The 23,842-nt window shown below is 34.8% G+C and overlaps 3 protein-coding genes across 5 annotated transcripts; all 3 read left to right on the forward strand.

Annotated features, from left to right (window-relative positions):
* Positions 1-3: 3 nt before the first annotated feature.
* On the forward strand, positions 4-9,517 carry LOC106174463 (secretory carrier-associated membrane protein 1). Of its 2 annotated transcripts, none has more exons than XM_013556036.2 (9): positions 4-207; positions 2,917-3,000; positions 3,809-3,958; positions 4,228-4,294; positions 4,479-4,607; positions 5,047-5,230; positions 5,439-5,540; positions 5,881-5,998; positions 7,321-9,517. In XM_013556036.2, the coding sequence occupies exons 1-9, from the start codon at positions 148-150 to the stop codon at positions 7,480-7,482; spliced, it is 1,056 nt and encodes a 351-aa protein (XP_013411490.2). In that variant the 5' UTR covers positions 4-147; the 3' UTR covers positions 7,483-9,517. The 2 variants fall into 2 exon arrangements, with proteins under 2 accessions (XP_013411490.2, XP_013411489.2); XM_013556035.2 differs by lacking the exon at positions 5,881-5,998 and adding an exon at positions 6,801-6,918 and having other exon boundaries at positions 5-207.
* Positions 9,518-11,757: 2,240 nt separating this feature from the next.
* Positions 11,758-14,761, forward strand: LOC106181731 (uncharacterized). 2 transcript variants are annotated; one of them, XR_015331592.1, is made up of 3 exons: positions 11,758-11,992; positions 12,640-12,703; positions 13,015-13,132. XR_015331592.1 is itself a non-coding variant. In XM_086998334.1 (3 exons), exons 2-3 carry the CDS (start codon positions 12,678-12,680, stop codon positions 13,892-13,894), a joined length of 465 nt encoding a protein of 154 aa, XP_086854460.1. In that variant the 5' UTR covers positions 11,758-11,992; positions 12,640-12,677; the 3' UTR covers positions 13,895-14,761. The 2 variants fall into 2 exon arrangements, 1 of the variants encoding a protein (XP_086854460.1); XM_086998334.1 differs by lacking the exon at positions 13,015-13,132 and adding an exon at positions 13,456-14,761.
* Positions 14,762-17,923: 3,162 nt separating this feature from the next.
* LOC106181755 (uncharacterized) lies at positions 17,924-23,747 on the forward strand. Its single transcript, XM_086999471.1, has 7 exons — positions 17,924-18,110; positions 18,409-18,452; positions 19,581-19,723; positions 19,890-21,610; positions 21,975-22,009; positions 22,721-22,854; positions 23,163-23,747. The coding sequence occupies exons 1-4, from the start codon at positions 18,050-18,052 to the stop codon at positions 20,023-20,025; spliced, it is 384 nt and encodes a 127-aa protein (XP_086855597.1). The 5' UTR covers positions 17,924-18,049; the 3' UTR covers positions 20,026-21,610; positions 21,975-22,009; positions 22,721-22,854; positions 23,163-23,747.
* Positions 23,748-23,842: the final 95 nt, after the last annotated feature.

Genomic DNA, 23,842 nt, shown 5'->3' on the forward strand with positions numbered 1-23,842 from the left:
TCACCCCGGAAGTGTACACCGCATGCGCGAGCACATGAGGAAAAGTGTCAGCCATCATTTTATAGATCTTTCATCTCTGTGTAGTTTGTCTTTATCCATGAAAGACAACAGTTAAACATAAATTAGTCAATATCAAATAATAATAGTATGGCAGATTATGGAGACGCTAACCCTTTTGCAGATCCTGAGGCGGCAAACCCCTTCGAGGTTAGTACACACTTCAACCGGTTTAAATGAGAATGTCTTCATTTACAATTACAGCGATTTGATATTGTCAATAATGCTTGTTTTACGTCACAAATTTGTGACATATAACAGGTTTCTTTGTGTTGTTTGTACTGTTGTTCGAAAGAAATTTCTTTAAGACGCGTCCGTCAGATGTGTTTACAAATGTCAGTCACAGTCTCTGAAGTGAAAGAATAGCCATTGTTATTTTGCCAGTTTTCAGTTGATCTGGACATATGCCTGAAGACTCTATAATAACCATTTAATACAGAAGTAATAGAACAAGGGTCATTTGACTCTATTTGTACTGTCATGCTTTTAGTGTTATATAAGGGAAAGGTTCTACCAGTACACATTCATTTCATTACATGCTTTATGTGTCTATACTTTATTATGTTATTTCCAGAGAAAGGATGAGTCACCCTTACTTATACATGAGCACATGACTGTTATGTGATATTTGCTTTTACGTTGTTTATATTTTCTTTTATAATACATATGTGGCCATAAGAAATTTTGTTATTTCAATGATAACCCATCATATCTGAAAACAAAATAAGTTCACAAGAATTTTTTGGGTCAGATCTTGATGTGTTCTGCTAAGATATGTTGCCAAAATAGATGTTTATATTACTGATAACTTCCAATTAAAATATTTTTGTTGGGAATTATTTTATAAAGGATACCAACATACTAGTAGTAATTGTAAGCTAAAAACACAAATTTAAGGATATGATTATGTGGGACCAGTTATTTGGACGACTGCATCCTCGTGTCACCCTACTACAGTCATTTCCAAATTCATTTATGTTATTTAAATTATGTGATTCATTTCACATTATTTAGCTATGGGTTGAAATAAAATTTTGCTCAAGACTCAAAATTTGGTACTTTTCATTCATGTTTTTTACCATATGTGTACCTATTTTTTTCTTAGATCGCATTCAGAACAGATGATCCGTGATCTATCTGATCTGCTGACAAAATATTGCCCACCCCCACTTAAAAACAATGCCTCTCATTCCCTGATGGTCTCTCCGCCTCCACAGGCACTGCTGCTGCAGACGCCTAGCAAGTAAACCTAATTAAACCCAATTAAATCAGTAAGCCAGATATTTAAAGGCGTGTGTGGAGGTGGGAATACCATCAGGTAATAAGCAGCATCGCGGCAGTAAGTCCACGGATCATCTATTCTAAATGTGCTCTTAATGAATTTTCTAATATTTGAATCTTATCCTGCCATATATAGGGTACTAGATTCAGATCTGAGTGTACTATACAATCTGTTGTGTTATTGTTTCATACCAGGCTCCAAAACCAACCTGTTTTATTGCAGTTATGTTTCTCATGCAAAATTATATTTAAAGCAATGATTATGGTATACCTACATATTAGCCAAGTATCTGTTTCCTTTTATACATATTTTTTTTTAATTTTGTAAAATCAGTGCAGATCTTTTTACATTTACAACACGTTTAAAAAAAATGGTAGGTTCGGAAGAAAATATTAGTCCATGATCAAAGGCATTTTTTGTGTTTTGGATGGCAACAAAAGTGAGATTTCATAGTCCGTTAGTTATTAGTCAGTGACTGTGAAAATATAGTTTCATTACCAGAAATATAAGTCTAGACCATCCCTTTATGTTGCATATATATTTGGAACTACATATTCCCAAATGGGAGCCCTAATCAACTTGGTATGATATATGACTTTCAAACATCCATCTGCTGTGGAAAAAAAAAAAAAACACTGTCCTTATTTCTATCTCAGTGGGTTTTTATTTTCTGCACCAGCTAGGTTTCTTGTAAATAAGTACCACACAAATGTTTGAATTTAAATTGTTTTTGTAGTATAGGCAGTCACGACTGCCTGTATGTCAAGGGGAGCTATTTCAATAAGTTTGCTCATTAGTAACATGCGGTAAATAATGAGCTTCCTGGAAATAGGAATCTCCGTCCTAGTTTAATAGGTGGTTGAATTTCAGCATGTGTTTGACCTTGATGCATTAATCATTGTGCTAATGTGGAGCAGTGCAGTCAGTAGAGCAAGCAATAGTAGAAATAGAGAGATATATATGCCTTTTTTTTTCCAAAATACAAATACAAAACCTGTATGTTTTTTTTTCTTTATATTTGTAACTTATGAAGTTTATTTATTCATTCATTTAAACCCATTGAATTTGATCTATTTGGCCAACTGATCATGTTTTAATTGACAATGTGTCTAATGTAGATAGTTCTTTAACTGCAATGATTTAGGAGAATGCATTTTAAAAAGACCTGGGGATGGAGGCTGTACTTCATCCAATGGTTTCAAGTTAAAATGTTAGATATAAATATGTAACGTCAAATAACATCCAGATAGATATGAATGGGTGGGATGTATATATAGACCATAATATCAGTCTGTCCTAACAGCATTATATCCAATAAAATCAAATTTTAAAAATCAGATGCACCATGGAACCAGTTTTACTCATATCCCTGAAAGACATCAAAACAGTTCCATCACATTGTATAGCCTCCATGTTTTCTTGATGGCATATGTGCAACATTCCATGTGAAGTATAGTCCACATTTAAAGAATAACAAAACGTGGCAGATGCATCTAGGAAGCTTCTGTCAGATATGCTTTTTAGAAAAGGGAAAGGTGTGTAGGAATAATATTTCAAATTTTTTATTTTCAATCCAGGACCCTTCAGTAAAACAAGCCAGAGGACAGAGGCAAGCAGGAATGGATGATTACAATCCATTTGCTGATGGTGGAACTAAACCAGTAAGTTTACTCATTTATAATGTGACATTGCAGTGATGCTTAATGCGGTCCTGTCACCATTTTTCATGTCAGCATTTAAAATGCTGTGCTTCAAACACATTGTCATCCCAAAAACCTGCATTTGAAGACGGGTTCAGACAAATCTTTACCCAAATCTAGCTCTGAATTTGTCACTAGACACTCAAATTTGTTTACCCAAAATTTTAATGTCCAAGGCCCTGTGGGGTCCCTATCATCCCATCTTACGCTCCAAGAGACTGGGCAGCCTTCTTATTGCCTAGTGAAGCAAGTTCATTGTTGGTATAAAACTTGTCGTTTTGTGGGTTGACCACACTTAACCATAGACCCTCAAGTAAAGAATTGGCTCACCTTACACAAGTTGTTGGGTCACATGGTAGTGATTTGTTGTCTCAGGGGAGGGTTGTAGCTTTAGGTAGGAAAAGTTCATGTCATTTTCATCAGATGGCCATAGGTGTCTGGTGACACAAGGTAGTTTTTCTTTGTCAGGGACAAGACATTGTTTTGTAAAATATTGTCATTTTTTAAGAAAGCTCTATGGAATATAGTTATACTATAATGCTGGTTCTCAGATACTAAGAACACTAATTATTGTATATATATCTTGTTGTATTGTCATTTGTAGTTGCATTGAACATATCCAATTTGTCAATTTATGTCCAATATAATAATCTGAAACAAAAAAAAAACAAAAAAAAAAAACAAAAACAAGCGTACATTTGTAGGTAGAAATATATCTTGAGTAGAAGACCTGAATGATTTTAACTGAAGTATTAAAATTATTTCATAGGCTGGTGCTCAGCAGCCTCAAGTTCCAGCCCCCCAGAGGCCGCAACCAGCCACCACCCAGCCTGCCGTGATGCAGCCGTCAGAGCCACCAGCATACACCCCAACTCCAGCACAGAGTGTTAGCACTGATGACTTACAGAAGAGACAAGAGGTAGGCAGACAGCTAATTGTACAGGATTCAAATAGATGGAGATGCCCTGTGAAAAATGATAAATGAGCTGTCTGGTGCCTTGTAGAAATGTTTATTTCCCTGTCAATAAATATATAGTTCTTTTGTCTGATTTTTTAAGTTCTTAACAAATGAAAGGTAGAATGATAGAACATTGGTTTACTTCAAGTTGGGTGCTGTTTTAATGTTCAAAACTGTGTTGAAGGCAACACTTTTTAGAAAAAGTTTCTTACTTTTCTTTGTACATTTAGGAATTGGAAAGGAAAGCAGCAGAACTGGCCAGGAAGGAACAGGAAATGCGCTCAATGCAGTATGATGGTAAGTGTTTGGATTTGACTCTGCTTTCTACATATTTACAGAATGTGATTAAGCTTAGAGGAAAGAGAGAAGAATGAGCCAAAATTACTTTTTGAAGTCTCTTGATATCTGAATTTATTAAATAAACTTTATGCAGAATTCTCTGAGGTCTGATATCTTGATATATATTTTCTTTTTCTTTCAGCACGGGCAAACAACTGGCCTCCACTACCAAAATGGTGTTGTGTAGGTCCCTGTTTTTACCAAGACTTTAATGTGGACATACCATTAGAATTCCAGAGAATTGTGAAGCTACTTTATTATCTATGGATGTGTGAGTATTTACCTTTTGTTATTGCAAGAAATTGAAATTTGGGGAGAGTAAAGATTTTATTTTCCATGGAACCCATCACCCAACCCCCAGTAATGATTGGAGCTTGATAGAACTGCCTTGTTGTAATGACTGTTTTAACTTTTATTGATTTTATTTTTTACCTTTATGGGTGAGACTTTAATAAAAATAAACTGAAACTGAAACTTGATATGGTTCTGTGGTGGGCCTAACAGTGCCTTTTGTCCCTTTTTGTGGAGTGCAGTATATCGTTCTTAATATTTTTCAGACATTTTTAATGTTTTGCCAACTGGATAAGAATATGAGAACATTTGGATCTTGTTTGAAAGACCCCAAGTTTTTTTTTATTTTTCAAAAGATGCATTTATAAATACTGGTTCTTACTTGAAATAATAAACAGAAATCATATGCATTTTTTCAGTCCATGCATGTGTGCTTGTCCTCAATGTGCTGGGTAGTCTTGCTTATTTCATCTCTAAGTCCAAGGATCCAAGCGCTAACAGCAGTGGAGCAGGAGTGACTTTTGGACTGTCCATATTGTTCTTTATTCTATTTACTCCTTGCTCATTTATCTGCTGGTACAGACCCGTCTATAAAGCATTCAGGTTAGTTGAGCAAAATTCAAACATTAAATAAAATTAAAAGATAAGGAAAAATTAATTTAGTACATTAGATATATGTCCTAACAGAATCTCTTCTTTTTGTCTGAATTGCTACTAATATAATAATTATAAGTTTAACCCAAAAGTTAAAAAAAATATTGACTTGTGTGTTTATTGAAAAAGTCTAGTTTTATTTTTTTTTATATTTCAGGAGTGACAGTTCCTTCAACTTCTTTGTCTTCTTTTTTGTGTTTTTTATTCAATTTGTTGCCCACATAATTGAATGTCTCGGAATTGACAGTGCTGGATCTGTGTAAGTACTTTTGACTGTCATTTTTATCAGATATGAAAACTTTGAACGTGACTATATGGATGCAAAGATACAACACATGCTCTCTGATGCAATAATTGTACATACATATTAGAATTTTAAAATAGTTTTACAATTTTAATAGGGATAAAAGTGGTTTCTGATTCTTATCATTTTTGCATAACATTAAAATAGTGTGATTTATAGAAAGAAGTTATTCTTTTTATTTTATTTATTTATTTATTTATTTTATTTATTTTTTGATAGACTAGAAATGATTCATGTATAAATATACTGTCTACTGATAATTTTTTTTCTTGGCAATGACATCTCCATGTAACAGTGGAATTATCTCTGCCTTGAGCATTGTTTCATTGGATCCAGCCACAGGAGCAATAATGTTTGTTGTTGGCATACTATTTGCATTGATGGGCCTATTTGATATTATCTTACTTATTAAGGTAATGTTAGTAGTACAGTTGACTTGCCAGGGTATGCATCTGCATGATGGTGATTTTTAGTGTTGGAAGACATTCAGGGATACAAGTGCTATGTCATTTAGCTTTTCATTGACTAAAATGAGGTGGATGGTGCATAGTTATTTCCTGAACTTAGTTTAAAGCCCTTGGAACTAATAACATTGTTACTTAACCCTTGATGAATATATTTATTTGTCTTAAATGTTATTTGTGGCAGAAAGTGGCGCACTTATATCAGCATGTCAATTTCTTCATTTTGTCTTTCAACACTAAATACCATACGTAAGATATAAAAGCTTAAACTGTGGAAATAAAACAATGTAGATATAATGTAATGAATTGAAATCATTGATAAAGGGTTCATTAAAAGACTTAAAATCTGTAAGAAGAGAGCACCTGATCTTGTTCACATACACAAAATCCACCTCATTATGTAGAGCAAGCTCACTTCTGCAAAAAAAATTAGATAAATAAAAATTGAACTGAGGTGAGTGTTTAATATCAGGTACTTTAACCCTCTTTCTCAACCGATGTAATGATGTTAACTGCTTTTGCTCCTAATGGACCCACATATCAGTTATTTTCATTTACTACTTTACATCTATTTGGATTTTTTTTCATAGTTACAGCTTCTTATGTCTTATATGCCTACTACTGTACCATTTGGCCCTTAGGATAATTTCATATTTTGTATTGCTTCTTTATATCCCATTAGTGGGTGGATAAACATACACAAACATGTTTTATTATTTAATGCTTGTATTGCTTCTTTATATCCCATTAGTGGGTGGATCTCGGGGTTGGATCGTGTTGGCCCAGACCCAGCTGCAGGTGCAATCTGTTTGGTGATTGGGTTTTTCTTCACTATATTGGCTGTATTGGATATGATATTACTAATAAAGGTAAATGTATATATCAGTAAATACATTGAAATGGAAATATTTAGTCTTGTTTTCTTGGATAAAGGAGGTTATGTGTTATTTATTGTCATGTATGTTTATTAAATTCACAGTACCTTAGTTTTCACTTTTATATTTCTGAAGTGGACAAGATTGATATTGAGTGCTTTAAACAAATTAAATGTAGTTTTCACTTTTATATTTTTGAAGTGGACAAAATGATTAAACAAATTTAATGTTTTTAGATGTAAAGCAGGAACTTAATATCTAACAGTGCACAGCCTTTTCATATATGTTTAAGCTTTGAAAAAGAGGATCGACCCAGCAGGCATGGAGTGGTCATTCAGATTGATTCAGATGCATGTTGTTTGCTGCAATGAACTGTGTACTTTTTTTCCTATTTAGGTCCATCGTATCTACCGTTCCACGGGGGCTAGTCTTGCCAAGGCCCGGCAGGAGTTTGCCACTGGGGTAATGAAGAATGAGACAGTCCAAGGTGTGGCTGCTAACGCTGGGGCTGCTGCTGCCAGAGGAGCATTTGCAGCAGGAACAGAAAACAGATACTAAAATAGACTGGACACGAGTGTAAAAAAAAAAACATCAGCTCAAGAAGAGAGAACCACTATGATCCTAGGAATTTGAGGAGAACAAAAAATAATAAATTAAAGGGAAAAAGTGGCAAAACAAAGAGTCTTAGTTGTTAGAAAGTTGTTAAAAAGCCCTGGTGACCTGGATGTGCTTCTGGCAGGGCACAGTGTATATCATTGTACATAGCTAAACTTGTAGGGGCTGATGTGTCGTATGTTAGGGAAAACAAGGGCCATAGTGGATATGTTGTTGGATGCTGCTATTGTACACGTGTCTGCTTTGAAAGGGGGGGGGATGATTAGAACTACAGATTTATTAACATAAAAGACAATAAGAACCCTCTGTATTTTATCTTGCAATGTCTATTGAGGACTTGTTATGCAAAACAAGTACCTAAAATCACAATCAGCTAGTTAATACATTTTGTAGTTCAATTTGGGTTTATAGGCACGTTTTGAAAAAATAGTATGTATAGTATCTGTATCAGTTAATGTCACATGGTTTGTGGGGCATCCATGTCATTTTGTGACTACTTGATGTTAATAGGGTACACAGTATTGTTCAAAGTTTTCTGATTCATTTTTTTCAAACTGAAGAAAGGTTATAGTTTAAAAGGAATTTGAATACTTTCAAGTTGAATTTATTTTGAACTGTTGAATACATTTATATCATATATTGGTAGTTTCCAGAGATAAGAAAAATGAGCTTAGTTAATACTTTGTTAAGGGAGTTCTAAGCATGTGTTTGTTATTTCAGATATTTCAGAGAGAGTGTAGGATCTGAGTTGGCTAATATAATATATATCAATATGTGCAGAAACAGCTATACACCATATAGGTACTTTGAATGAAGGTCATAGTTTCAAAAACCAGTAAGCAAGAATTAGGATAATGTGACCCAGGTTAGATTTTTTCTGAGAGGTGAAGGTACATAGACATTTTTCCTCTGATCCCAATCTAGTTGCCATTGGTATGCTCATCATTTAATAACATCAATTGTGAATGTTTTGAATTTACCTTGTATTAAATAACTGGGGACATATATATAAAATGCCAATGTTCTTGTTCAATCTGCTGTAGCCAGTGCATGGCTCTTGGTAGAATATATATGAAGATTTGTCACCAGTTTTATTTGTTAATATTGTTTTCAAATGATAATGTTGTTTTTTTGGTATTCCAGTGCTTTAGAAAAAAAACATCCAACACGTCCCCACAATTAGCAGCATATTTGCTAGAATCTGAGAAGATTGACTCTGGTACTTGATAAAACTATATAACAGCATATCACCACTCTGTAAATATTTGAACCAACAGTAGAACATAAACATCAGTTCATTGGCCCTTGGTTTGATCTTTTATTAACACCGATGCTTCTTTTATCATTCCAGAAAAGTTATAACCTGTACGCATTCAGCATCAGAATTATGAATTTGATGCTTTTTTTGCTTTGAAAGTGTTAGTTCTGGAATCTCTTCCAAAAGTAATTGTAAATGAGGTTTGTCAGCCTAGACATCCTCAGGGTTTCTTCCATTGACACTGTCAGTAGATTGAGGCATGTCAAAATTTGGATGGGTATTACAGACTTAATTTGAAGCCTTTCTGAAATAACTTCATAGCACAAAAGAGTGGGGTACTACTGTAATAGCTAGAATAATATTAATTTGTATATGGCTTCACGTCACACTAGATGATTTCCCTTTCCTATGCAGTTCTAGTTTCAGTGTTGGATTATCTAATATGAACACTCCTAATAGAAAAAAATATAAACAAAATATAGTATTCTGTAAATGAATGCCATTAAGATTACAAGTGCAAATATTAAGGTTCCATGTGAGTAAATGTTATTAGGCTATTAACTTTGTTGTATATGCTGCACATTATCTTTATTGTTATTATTTATGTTATTTCCATTTTGATGTAAAAAAAGTTTGGATTTCAGACATAATGAGAAACCAATGAAAGAATAAATGTGCATATGGAAATATGCTGGATTGCAACTTTTTCACACCCAAAAATGTATATTTCACTTACTGTCAGATTATTACACCATATGGCATTCTCCGTCCAGTCTATATCACCATAGGGTGTTTACGTAATTTATAGCATTAATTTTTTTTTCGCATTCATTATTGTGTATATTTTGTTCAAGTGTGGAATTAAACAGTCTTGTCTTATCATCTCCACAAAATGTCTGAGCAGAGCAAATAACTTGGCTTGGTGAAATAGAAAGACGAAATTTAACCATAAGATGATGTTGGAGATGATTTGCTTGGGGAACAATAAGACGACATAAGACAATGTAATTCCACCAACCTGACCCTTTCAGTAATTACTCGGTGGCTTGTCAGTATAAACTAGGAGGCCTGAAAAGTTTATTCTACTCGTTGCTTCGCGCATTCCTTTGCTAACGTATAAGGCTGTATTCCCAGAGCTTTTAGATCGATCTATCCCCGCGGGGAGTCTCACTAGATTACTGTCAGATAATCCGGCTTAAATGTCCGTCCCGCCTACTACAAGCCGTAAGGAGGTAATTAACTTTCGTGTCCGCCCGGCTGACAGCTATTAAGCGTGAACCCCCAGGGAGTTAGGTCGATCTAAAGTAGATCGATCTAATCTCTGGAAATGGGGTCTAAGACTGGGTTCCCATCCCTAGATCGATCTAACAGGATCGGTCCATCTACACGAGGTTTCTCGCTAAATTGCTTTCAGCTTAAGAGGCTTAGATGTCTGGCACGCCTGCTAAAGCTGCTAAACAATAGTAAATTAACCCCTATCAGCTTCAGTAGGCGTGACAGACACCTAAGCCGCCTAAGTTAATTGCAATTAAGCGAAAATCCTCGTGGGATAGTTTGACCCAAAGTTAGTACGATAGGGTATGGGAATGGTCTGCAACATCATGCTTGGCATATTAAATCGTGACACTGAATCAGAAAAAAAACGCCTTGATTGCCGCCAAGTTTTTAGCACCACCCGGTCTTTTTAATGTGTAGCAGTTTTTACATTTAATTAACCTCCGTGAAGGTAAAAAGGAATTAATGTTTATACATATATTTCACGATAAACTGGAACTGTTAAGGATATTCCTTATTTGCTGCCTTACATTATTTTGGGTAATTGATAAATCTTCAGCGTTCAGTGACTAAATTAACATTTACACCCATGTCATTAGGCCTACGGGAGACGTCATAAAAACTGAAAAATCGGTTTCTCAAATTTCTGAGCACCCACGATCACCGTTTCAAAGCCGATTGAATGACACCATTTAGTACTCCAAAACCCTGGCAGCGATTTTTCTTAGAGGTCTATGTTCAGATTTTATCTTTGATAAAGCAAATGAATACCTTTTTAAATGAAAGTCTGTAATTAGGGGCTCATAATCCAACAACAAAACATTTATAATTGAGTTCTAGGTTCCAAGTTTTGTCTCGCTGATATGAACGAGAATACCTACCAGGGGCGGATCCAGGATTATTTGAAGGGGGGTACGCGGATGCAAAATCAACCCCCCTCCCCTTTGGCGAGGGGTTCGGGGCCCGCTGAAGAGCCCGCTGAAGGGCCCCGAAAAATTTGATAGAGGGCGAACGGTGCTATTTGGTACGGTTTAGAACTATATGATTCAGTTAGTCAAAATACAAATTTCAAGAGGGGACCATTGGTGAGATTTTTATCAGAAATCCGCCACTGATTGCAGGCTTTCGTACTTAAAAAAAAAAAAAAACTGAAGGCAAAGACCATTTTCCAATATATCATTTTCAGGAAGAAGGTGTTAAAATGTAATCGCTGTTGTCTCCTTACAAGACTGTTCCATACAAAACTGAAACTCCATATACTAATTGAAAATATTTATTTCAACGAACCTCTGTCTTTTAAAGCCTACATAATATTTAGAAAGAATGGTATCAAAGTTCCATACAAAACTGAAACTCCATATACTAATTGAAAATATTTATTTCAACGAACCTCTGTCTTTTAAAGCCTACATAATATTTAGAAGGAATGGTATCAAAGCAAAAAAAAAATCGTGTGACCAACACAACTTCGCTCGGGATGACAGCGATGTTAATGTTAGCGACCAGTTATATAGAAAGGACCCGTTTGTCCTGCCCATATTAAACTATTTCTACTGATTGGCTTCATTATATAAAATATTGTGGATCTTGGGTTTTAATATATATACAGAGTCATAAAAACGCTTTATTCGATTATGATGGTTAAAAGTAGTTATTTAAGTAGTATGTTTTAACAAGTGGACTTCAGTTGTATCAAAAACGTACTGTTAATATTTTGATAGTGAACATTTGTGAGCAGTTTTAGCCAAAACCTCTCACCCAAAATGGGCCAAATCTGTTGTAATTTGCATAACAATAAGTTGCCCGTCGTAGTGCGAGCTGAATACTCACTCTGCAGCTGGGCACAGTTGAGCGAAGACGAAACATTATGTGGCGAACTCACAAGTTTAAGCTTTTATAAGACGTAGAAGCAAGTATTTGGTAAGTAGCACTACTTCTTCAATAACCTCCCTCAATAAAACACGAGTGCAACCGAATGAAAGAAAATTTATTGTAGATATTAGTACTAGTAACGCGATTTGTTGTAACATTATGCCCATCAGAATATGTTGGTTACAGTGCTTTGGGACAACAAACGTACAGGAGAAATGGTGCTATCAGCTGACCATTGATGAAACAATAAGTTTGCTTGAAATCTTTCAAACTAGCTATATTTTGTTCTGCACGTGTGAAATTTTTGTATGACCCCTGGCTATTAAAAGCGCATTTGTGACTTAATTTAAAATGTTTTCGTATAAATATAAACATGACTGCACAAAAAGACTGATTCATTTAGATAATATTACTTGTCATAGCTCTGAGTTTTGGATACAAGAAGTCTGCCCTATCAAGGTGTACATCAATTTTAAAGTCAAATTTAATTAACATTTCAAACGTCGCCTTTGAAAACAATTACGATGGTTTTCAGCGATTTCTTTTGGGTTATATAATTTATGTACTGTAAAGGATTGATCATTTCACCCGGAAAAAATTAGCAATTTTTAAGATACATCATTTTATTATTACCATTATTATTACTACAAGAATAAGGGTCGACATAGCTATTAAAGTTATCTTACTTGTTTCAGATTACACTTGGGCAATCCATTTATGCTTAAAGATTGACATGACTGTCAAAGATCTTTTTGTAAGGTAAGTGTTTTTCATATAATACAACACACATTCACGCACATGTCAATTGCTAATAAAGCGATGGTTTACAGATGAAAGCTTTAAGCAGGTTGAGTACCGTCTCCAGTGTGCCGTATTCTGTCCCTCCATTACACGACCAACTACATGTATATTAAAACTTGATTGTACTTTCATCCAAGTTATGTGTAATTTATTTCATATATTCTTAAAAGAAAATGTTCAAATAAGATGTGTTGCGCTTCTCTAGAATAAGTCAAAATGATCTCAGTCTGTCAGTTGAATCAAAATTTCTATGCGTTATTTTATTTCAGAAGCCCACGGAGAATTTGTGCAACATGGGATTGCAAACAACAAAGTCTTTGACATACATCATACTCAATTTCATGTATCTCTTATATCAAATCCGAATAAATATTTCTGTAATTCCTCGTTATGTTTTCATATAGATTTTAAAAAAACAGTACAGCAATATTAAAATGGGAAAGGGGAAAGATCACATAGATGTGATTACCTTTGCAAGTTCAATCTGGAAGAATTGTGTAATTTTCTTTTAGGAATGACGGTTTTCTGTGATACCTGGCGATAGTTAAAATTGAAATGGTTTAATTAAAATTTTGTAATTATGTGCAGTATTTTGTAAATATAAAATTGGACATTAAAGGTTTAACCGGCTGAAAGAATACCTTAATTCCAATATAAAGTATAAATTTACAATCTTGCAACCTATTCATAAGATTTAAATTTGTTTGTAGCAACACGCATGTCACCCTTCAAATGAAATGGGGTCATCCCACCTGTCACAACTCAAATGGAATGGATTCTTCCCACCTGTCACCCCTTAAATGGAATGGAATAGCCCCACCTGTCACCCCTCAAATGGAATGGACTCACCCCACCTGTCACCCCTCAAATGGAATGGATTCGTCCCACCTGTCACCCCTAAAATGGAATGGGATTGCCCCACCTGTCACCCCTCAAATGGAATGGAATCGCCCCACCTGCCACCCCTCAAATGGAATGGAATCGCCCCACCTGCCACCCCTCAAATGGAATGGAATCGCCCCACCTGTCACCCCTCAAATGGAATGGAATCGCCCCACCTGCCACCCCTCAAATGGAACGAATTCGCCCCACCTGTCACCCCTCAAATGGAATGAATTCGCCCCACCTGTCACCCCTCAAATGGAATGAATTCGCCCCACCTGTCACCCCTAAAATGGAATGGATTCGTTCCACCTGTCACCCCTAAAATGGAATGGGATTGCCCCACCTGTCATCCCTAAAATGGAATGGAATCGCCCCATCTGTCATCCCTCAAATGGAATGGAATCGCCCCACCTGTCACCCCTCAAATGGAATGAATTCGCCCCACCTGTCACCCCTCAAATAGAATGAATTCGCCCCATCTGATGCGTCTCAAATTCAATGGACTTGTCCCACCCCTCAAATTTGATAAACTCGCCCAAAGACGAGACTGTTTTTTTTTCTCTCACTCATATCAATGCAGTCATACATTTCATCTACAAGCAAAGACCAAATTTTCGATGTATTATTTATTATATGACATCTTTAATAACAGAAAACCATGAAGAAACAATTAAATATTTACTGAAGGACTCATATGCTCAAATAATAAAAGATAATGAGAAAATAGAACAGCCTTTGAACAGGACTGGATTCATTAGACAAAGAATAGGCCAACAGGCGATATTAACCGTTTGAATTTGACCGGAAATGAAAAATCTGAAAATTGGCACCTCCAGAATTTGCTCATATAAAGAATTCGTGCCATTATAATGAAACTGCTTTGTGTTAATTTGTTTTTTTTAATTAACAAAATTTAAAGGCCCTTTTAGATTTAATCTGGAGAACAAAAAATGCATTCCAAATAGAGTATAGTATAGGCTCTAAAAATCCAGTACATATCAATTTTACTTTAAATGTGTATTTTAGATTGAATCAAAAACTACCCCCAAAAAGCGCATTTATTTTCATAAATTGCTTGTAATTCACAGGTGTAAATATTAACAGTAAAAATTGACTAGTACAATGCAAATTATAATAATATGATAAGGTAGTTGATTGGCTAAATAAACAATCTTACCCAAACTTCAACATCGTGAAAATTGCGTTTTTACTCTCACCTTTGAAATTTGTGAACACTCACATTATGTCATTTTAAACATTTTAATAACTGCACTATTGCATAATGAGAAATTTAAAAAGAAGCTGGATTGGTTCCAAATAAAATGATGTACATATCATGCCCTAAGGTATAATTTAAAAGATATGATCAGTCCCTAGGGTATTATATATATATATATATATATATATATATATATATATATATATATATATATATATATATACACATATATATATATATATATATATATATATATATCTTTGTGGAGGATCGATTTCTAAGTATAATTTCTAAAAAGAACAAAAGTGTTTGAAAATCACACAGAGAGAGAGAGAGAGAGAGAGAGAGAGAGAGAGAGAGAGAGAAAGACCATGTACAATTTTCAACACATGGCATCTGCGGTGCGAATGGATCTGGATCTACGGTAGATTTTAAAATATGTCTTGGAGACCAGAAATGCTTTAGTCAGGCGCACGTGCACTCCGCAGGATCTCGGCAAAGGCGTTTGCAGTTCTGAAATATCAAAATAACATGTAAATGCGATAAATATTTCAATCTTCAAAAGCAGAGAATCCGAATAAAGATTAGATCAACTGAAAATGGAAAAACCTCTGCTCATCTCCCCCCTCCCCCCCCCCCCAAAAAAAAAAAAAAAGAAATCACATTGAAGCTAACTGAACACCAAATTTGAAAAGTCGACTGAAGGGGGTTTGTATGAAAGATTTTAAAAAATTTGATATTTCACCATGAGAAGAATCACAAGAAATAATGCGGCCAATTATTTTGGAAAGCGTTTACAACGTAAAGGGACCATTTCCATACCGATTGCTATCTCAACTCAAAACAGAAAAGTGCTAAATTGACGATTAAAGTTTTAAGTTGCCTATGCTTACACATGGAAGCGAAAAAATATAAACGCCGATATTTTATATTTTCGAGTTTTTTTTCATCGTTTGAAATCAGCACAAAAAAAGATACATTATTGAATAATTAGATAAAGGAAAAAACTCACTTTTGGTATCTGGATGATAATAAAGGGTTGCAATAACCATAAGTCAAAGCTTTAGGGTCTAGACGGCTAACTTACACAAACAAGTCATCGTGAAAAACTTTAATAGTTTTCTCTCATTAATGGTCCAATTGAAAATATGGAAATCTTTTTTAAAATACTGGTAAAACTGAATGCACTGTTATACTGATCGGTTTGTAATGTAGGCGTCTGAGAAGGTTTCTGAGAAGGTTCACACTAATATATCATGTACTATGGAAGTGTTTGAAATACGAAATGTGTTCAGGTGGCCTAATTACGTACAGTGAGTGACATTGAAGTGTAAGCATCTGGGCACCCAAAAATTAAACTATCTCATATAACTTTCTTCATCTTATATATTTGTGTTTTTACTGGCAGCACGTGCTTTTCAAGATTTTTGAAGATATCACTAGGCAACTTTTCTCAAATCCAGTCAATTACTCAGGCCAACGTAAAGTATAGAACCATTAAAATAATAAGAAATTATTATCTGGTAGTTTGAACTCGTAAAAAACATGAAAAAGCTTTTACTCACATGACAAATTTGTTACAATTTTCGAAGCTGAATGAAAATTCCGGCTCTGCGACTTCATCACACATATTGATCAGCGTCCTGTCCTTACAGTGTGCAGCTGTCAAGTGACCAGTCAAGATATGAGTAGTGCGCACTGCGCTGAGCGACTTACTGTTATGCAAATTACATCGGGTTTGGCACATTTTGATTGAGGGGTTGCTGTTGAAATCATTTTCATTTGAATTATAGTCTGGCTTATTTGAAGGCACAATAAGTCTCCATCTCGAAAGAGGATTAGGCAGGGTCTAATTTCAAGAGGGGAATATTGATGTGATATATTTTTCAGAAGCCGAAGGGGGGGGGGGGGGAGTCAGGACCCCCCTGACCCTCCCTCTAAATCCGCCACTGCCTACAATTTTAACTTTGTTTAAGAGTATACCGCAGTTATTGTCAAAACACAATGTGTTTTAAATAGATCGTAAATTTTAAAGCATAGGAGCGAGACTTTGCATCAAAATAACGCAATAAAATAAAAACGCAATATGATAAAAAAACATTGTCATAACATACGTTACATCCAGAGAAGAATTTCGTCAGCTGTGTTATGTTGTAAGAATGATGTGATCTTTTCCTCAGTCAACAGCTAATATTGAGATTTTACCTCCAATATTTACCTCCAATATTTCGATGTCTAGCAGGACATCGCATACGTTACATTGCTTTAAATAAATGTTAAAGATAAAAGAAAAGGGATTTGCATCAAAATAGAGCAAGACTTTTGATTAATGATCATGATATGAATAGCAAACTTGAACATCTACGCTGGTAAATTAGTTGTTTTTGTATTAACTCTAACAAACTGTATTAACTGTAACTGTCGTAATAATAACAGTTTTGTATTAACTTTAACTGTTGTATTAACTTTAACATGTATCATAATGTTGTTAAGTGATAACTGAAGTTAAAGATACAATGCACGTAACACCTTTCCATAAAAATTTAATATATTGAAAATTTGTGCAACTCTCCCTTTATCATCAAATATAGCCTACCACAATCAATAAATACCGTTTTTGAGGTCGCGCTTTTTCAATCTTACGTAATTTTCAAGGGAATGCATTAATCTTGACTATTATGCAAAACAGGAATTTTGGACACTCAAGACCAAATTTGGACACTCAAGACCAGAGATAAGATATCATGGCCTCATCTATTTACAGAACTTATGTGCCACTGACGTCAAAAATCCAGGGAGAACAACAAATGTGCAGATCCGCTCAAAAAAGCTACAGTTATACGCAGATCAGTGTGCAATTCAGAATTTACTTCATTGCACAATATTTCTCTAAGCTTAAACAGTTAAATGTTTTGATCTCGCTCTTGTCATAAACTCGCTTACGTCTTTGAATCGCAGTTATTAATTATTAATTCAACATCACTTGATGATATGCCATAAATTAAATGCGGTTTTATAGCTACCTGTATTAAATTAGCTTCAGTGAAGGTCAAAAAGAATTAATGCATATAAATGTAATATAACACCTTGAGTTGAGGTTGACATGCAGATGCGGGTGATTTTATATTAACTTACACGCGACTTATTGCATCCATATCCATACCTCTTTAGAAGTAATATCACAACTAAAAAACTACAGTATGACAAGATCTGTGATGTTTACTATTTTGGTCGGTTTTGCCATCATTGCTGGCAGCACAGGTATATTATTTTTAGAAAAGAATTTTGTCTTATATATTGATAGTTTTATATTTCCAACTGTATGTCATGTTCTTTTAGGTTGAAATTGTCAATTTAAATGAAAAATTCTGAAACTAACTAAATTCATACGAAAAGTGTTGTTTCTATAGTGAATATGCAGTATGCTCATATTTCTGTACAAACGTGAATCCTAGTGAAGATCGGTAGTTATGTGTACGTAAGTGAAATATGGTATGAATTATGTTAAATATTTAAATGTTTGCTATGATATTAATGTGGTTATGCCATAATTCTCCAGTTTTTCCTGTGGAAACTAGAAAAGCTTCTGCGGAACCTGCCAAGGTTGGTATATTAAAACATTACGGTGTAAACGTTCCACAAGAAAGATAGTTGTACATTATAATTGATTTTCAAAAACTGTATTGTATTGTTGTCAGGGAAATTTGTTCATATCCTAGCAATGTTAATAATGATATATTTATTTTCTGTTAAGCTGCATTAAAATGTTCAGCAAACGTAAAGTAAATGAAATTAGTCTTTGAAAATACATTTATCAAGAAATATAAAATCTAAAATATTCAAAGGATTGTGATTCTAGATTGAAAATGCAGTCTAATTCTCACATAAATCAGTTACAAATAAGATGATCAATTACATACATTTTTAAGCCAGCTGATTCAAATGAGTGGATTTCAATTGGACCGGTGTAACGGAACTGAGGGTCCGTGTAACAGAAATTGCGACCTCCATTTAGTTATAATAGTTAGGGTTAGTCTGACCTATGTGGGTCAAAGACTTGCCTGTACAAATGAATGGGAAGCGGACTCTCTGTCAGGGTACATCCGCTGACTTAGAAGAGATGTCCCCACAAAGTATAAGACGCATTTTCACAGGTTTCAATATTGTGTCCTAGTGGTGATTTCACGGCCAAATTACAGTTTAGAAACTTCCTGTTTAAAATTATGTTCGTGTTTGGTAGAGATTGTTTAGATGTCTCAGTTAAATTGATATTGCTTGAATCTGAATCCGTTTATGTATTTTATTCATCAGAAAGAACTGTAATCAAATGTCATCTCCTAGTTACAGTTAAACCAACTCTACTGAATGTCTTAATTGACTTCAATATGTCTTGCTATTGGTGTTTATGTACTTCTATGCACTACTAGAGAATAGTTTGTATTGCCATAAGATAAGTTTGGTAAGTCGCACCGATAGCTGGATTGTCCGTACTGTCTTAGGAGACTCAAGATCTATCAGCCAAAGAAATAAACGTAGAGATTAGTCAGTTTGTAGGTGATCTCTTAAAAACCACCGTTGTGTTACTTGTGTCACAAGCTGGCGAAGTAATCTAGTCCTTGGAACCCCAATGATATAGTGACTTAAAGGTCAATTTCATGGTGATTTAACGGACTGGTTAATTTCAAAAGAATTGGTTGCTTTCAAGTGTGAACATAATTTTTTCGGTACTAGTTCCAGTGTCCTGAACCGCAGTCGTGCACAACCATTCCATCCAACTGTATCAAGACGGTTACCCCGTATGGTCTCTACTTCGGCGGCTTAGTATGCGCAGAATGTCCTGTATGTGAGATTTATAAATACCCCGATTTAACATGGTAGGTATACAAATTTCCACATTAAATAAATAGAATCGTTTCAAAAAATCATCATCGAAAAAAAAAAAAAATGAAACATAGATGAGCCTATATATCTCCACCCCCACTAGCCCACAAAGCGATCCTGACTTCAAATGTAGCATTTTACAAACTCATGTCCTTTCAGGTGCTCGATGATTCCCGGATGTATTCAAATGCCGAGTGACTGCCTCATACAGTTGCCTACTGGTTACCTCTCAGACGCTTGTGATGAAACCTGTTTCCTCTGTCCAGTGTGCATTCTGACCAAGAGAATACCGTAAAATTGCGTTCAAGGTTCCAAGTTTTGTTCCGCTGTAATAGATGAAATTATCTACTATTTTGACTTTGTTACAGTGTATACCGCAACAGGCCCGTAGCCGGAAATTTCAAAAGGGGGGTTCTTTTTCTGAAAAAGTGGACCTTTTACCATACAACTTTCATGTACCTTTATTAAATTTCACCCAGAGGGGACCTTTTCCCTGCAAAAAGGGGGGTTCTTTCGAACCCCCCGAATCCCCTCCCCCTGGCTACGGGCCTGCGCAATTATTGTCAAAGCACAATGTGTTTCAAATAGATCTTAAATTTTAAAACATAGGGACGAGACTTTGCATCAAAATGTGGCGAGTGTTTTGATTGATGATTATGATATGAATAATAAACTGGAACATCTACGATCACAATTAAGTGTTTTTTGTATATTTTGTAACAACGTGTTTTGTTATGTTCTAGAGATAACTGGTGTCAAACATGTACCTTAACAGAGCAAAATGCTTTTTAAAAAAATAATCCTAAACAATGTTAAAAAAAGTATTGTTGTACAAAACATGAATCGAAAAACTAAATACATTTGGACACTGAAAGGTATAACTGTACGCTTTTGAATGGCCAGTCTTTTGGAACTAAATCAAAATGGAGAACATCGAATACAAGTGCAGTGACGTATCGAGCAATGATTCGTTAGTAAGAAATATTGTTTTTCCTCGTGGAATATTAAGTTTGGTGGCTTAATCCAGTATAGAGTACCTATAAGTTTAATGTCATTTGTACCTCTACAGAATTTAAGTATCACTGACGTCAAAACTACAGGAATTTTGCAGACCCGCGCAATTTAAACGATATCCCATGGGCCTTTTTTATCATAGAAAATTTCATTAAAGGGATAATAACTCTTCGTATGAGATCTAAATTTCACAATAAAAACATTGTGAACAACTCATAGAAATTAAATATATTCTGTTGTACCACAAAAACGGCAGTTATAGCTATTATTTCGATATCTGAGCTTGTCTCTAGATCACGTGACCTCCATTGATGGTTATACTCTATTATAATCTCTTAAGAGGTTTTAATAAAAAACCAAACTTTTTAGAAAAAAACCAGGGACTAACTTTGAATGTAGAAATGGATTCATTAACCATTGGTTAGTATGGGAATATTGTTGTTTACTCCAGGAAAATTCTTTTTTTTTTTTTTTTTTTTTTTTTTTGGCCAAAACGAAAAGTTATTTTCCCTTTAAGCACTCGGCAAGAGTCCCCGCAGAGTTGGATCGATCTACGTAGACCGATGGTGACTATGGGAATTGGGTCTTAGTCTAAGGCACTACGGCATTCATTAAATGTCACCTGTCAAAATGCCTTGTCAAAATGAGGTTGATATATAGCTGCGGGTGTGTGTGGTGACATCAGGGATTGCTCTTTGAAAACATCCGTGTCAACCATATACACTTCAAAACGCCTTTTGGCTGCCACGCGACTGCTTGTGTCCATATCTCCTTGGAAGTAACAGCACAGTTAGAAGATTGCAGTATGACAGGATCTCTGATGTTTACTATTTTGGTTGGTTGCGCCATTATTTGTGTCACCAAAGGTAATGTCATTATATGATATGATAATTCATGCTAAAATGATTATGTCACTTGAATTTGTTGTCGAAAAGTACTGTTGCAAGAATCTTCAAACAAAAAAATTTTCCTCACAATTGAATAAACTAATTCTCAGTATAGGACAACCGAAACGTTGTTCTTCGAGTGGTGATCATAACTTATTTATTTTCGTTTTTAAAGAAGACGATACTAACATTTCCCAGACCATATGTTTGTTTTGTTGTATGAACATATCCGATATCAGTGCGTCATACACGACACATCCTGTATCCACAGGACAAAAGGATGGGTCTGAAATATGATAATTTTAATTTTAAAATTATTCCATTTATGAAATCTCTCTTCTAGTTTCTCAAGTGGAGAGCAAAGGGACATACTCCGTGGTAAGTGTATTACTGATAGCGTTCAAAGGGTCTGTAAGAAATAATAAAAATTGTTTACTCCTCATCCATTATATTACCCCCTATCATAAAAAAAGCAGGTAAGTGGAAAAGGTCAAGACGGCCAAACAACGTTGGTCTTTAATCCAGCATTATAATACTATTTAACATGCAAACAAAACGAGTTGTTTTCGGAACAAAATGGGTTTTGCGAGATGGCGCATGGTGGCTCTGGATGGCTAAAATTGGTATATAATTTGGGTCAGTTAGACCGAAAAAAAAACAAGTCATTGTCATATTATAATATTATATGTTACAGGCCCGTAGCCAGCAATTGCGAAAGGGTGTTCCTTTTCTGAAAAAGTGAATGAATGGCCCTTTTCCTGGCAATAAAGGGTGGTTCTTTTGACAACCCGCCGCCCCCCCCCCCAAAAAAAAAAAAAAACAAAAAACCCTAGCTACGGGCCTGTATTATATTCTTATTTATGGTCTTGTCCACTTTATCTGTAAGGCATAGAGAAACCATTTGAATACAAACATGGTAATATTGGGAAAACTAGAGTGGCGTTAGCTTTATTAATTTATTTACCTATCATTTTTTTTTTTTTTTTTTTTGCGATATGACCATCAACACGCTTTATATAGGGATTAATATCTGGCATGTTGGTATGACACATAGCAAACACTTGTTATGCAACTACATTTCCTTTTTAGTGTCCTATCCTAAGGTGTGAAGCTATTCCAAAATCGTGCATCAAGGAGGTAACACCATCTGACCTCTACCCGGACGGTACACTATGTAAAAAGTGTCCTGTCTGTGAAGTCTATAGATATCCACAATACGATGGGTACGTATCGGGCTTCCCGTAGTTGTTTAAAATTTGAAGTATTTTGTTTAATTCATTTAATTAATCTTTTTCAAGATAGAAACTGAATCTGTCAGCCTATACCATGCCAAGTTACTTTACATCGTTTTATCATCCATATAAGTAATATCATCACATAAGAAATATTGAGATATGGGATTGCATATTCCTAATTATAAATTTTTTACAATAAAAATAGATTAAGTTGACTTCTGCTCCTTGGATTAAAACTTTTAATTTAAACTGATGTGAAAACCTCTCTTGAGGGTATTACACTTATGTCTTTACAGATGCCAGATAACTCCACGTTGTGTCGCACAGCCCAACTGCTTGATATATTTACCGACAGGTTATCTGCCAAGAGCATGTGATCAGATATGTCATCTTTGCCCAGTTTGCATTCTTACTAAGAAAATTTAATAGCAAACAGAGGACAGGCTATGAGACAGAACATGAATTAATAGAAGTAGTAATAACTGATGTTTTAATTTAAATTAATGAGAAAAGTCTACCAACGCAAACCTGCTAGTACAGTTATATCTTTCAGTATCCTTGCTCTCTACTACTATAGGCTAGCTGAGTGATGACGTCAATTTTATGCTGGAGATCTAGCGGTACAGAGAAGTGCATAGAATTGGACAAAGAAATACACTGTATATGTGAATATCTAATAAAAATCAATCTGTGGGTACAGTTTACAACAGTTTAAATATTTGTATTTCGAAAATTTTTTGAATAAATTTTTTCTTAAAGAATATAATGACGTAAGTCGAAATAAGTGCATTAGTAATAGATATTATGACTCTGAAAATGGCCTTAACTTCTGATGTGCAAAGAATTATAAAGCAATAAACACTGTCGTTTTATGAAGTAAATATTTGTGTGTGCTTCATATAATTGTTAATCCTATTATATATCTACACCATCGCTTTCTGGTGGTTAAGACATTAGATTGTTAAAATGATGAAAA

The sequence above is a fragment of the Lingula anatina genome, chromosome 1, assembly GCF_051362555.1.
Source record: "Lingula anatina isolate TDL-2025a chromosome 1, LinAna3.0, whole genome shotgun sequence".
Taxonomy (NCBI): Eukaryota; Metazoa; Brachiopoda; class Lingulata; order Lingulida; family Lingulidae; genus Lingula; species Lingula anatina.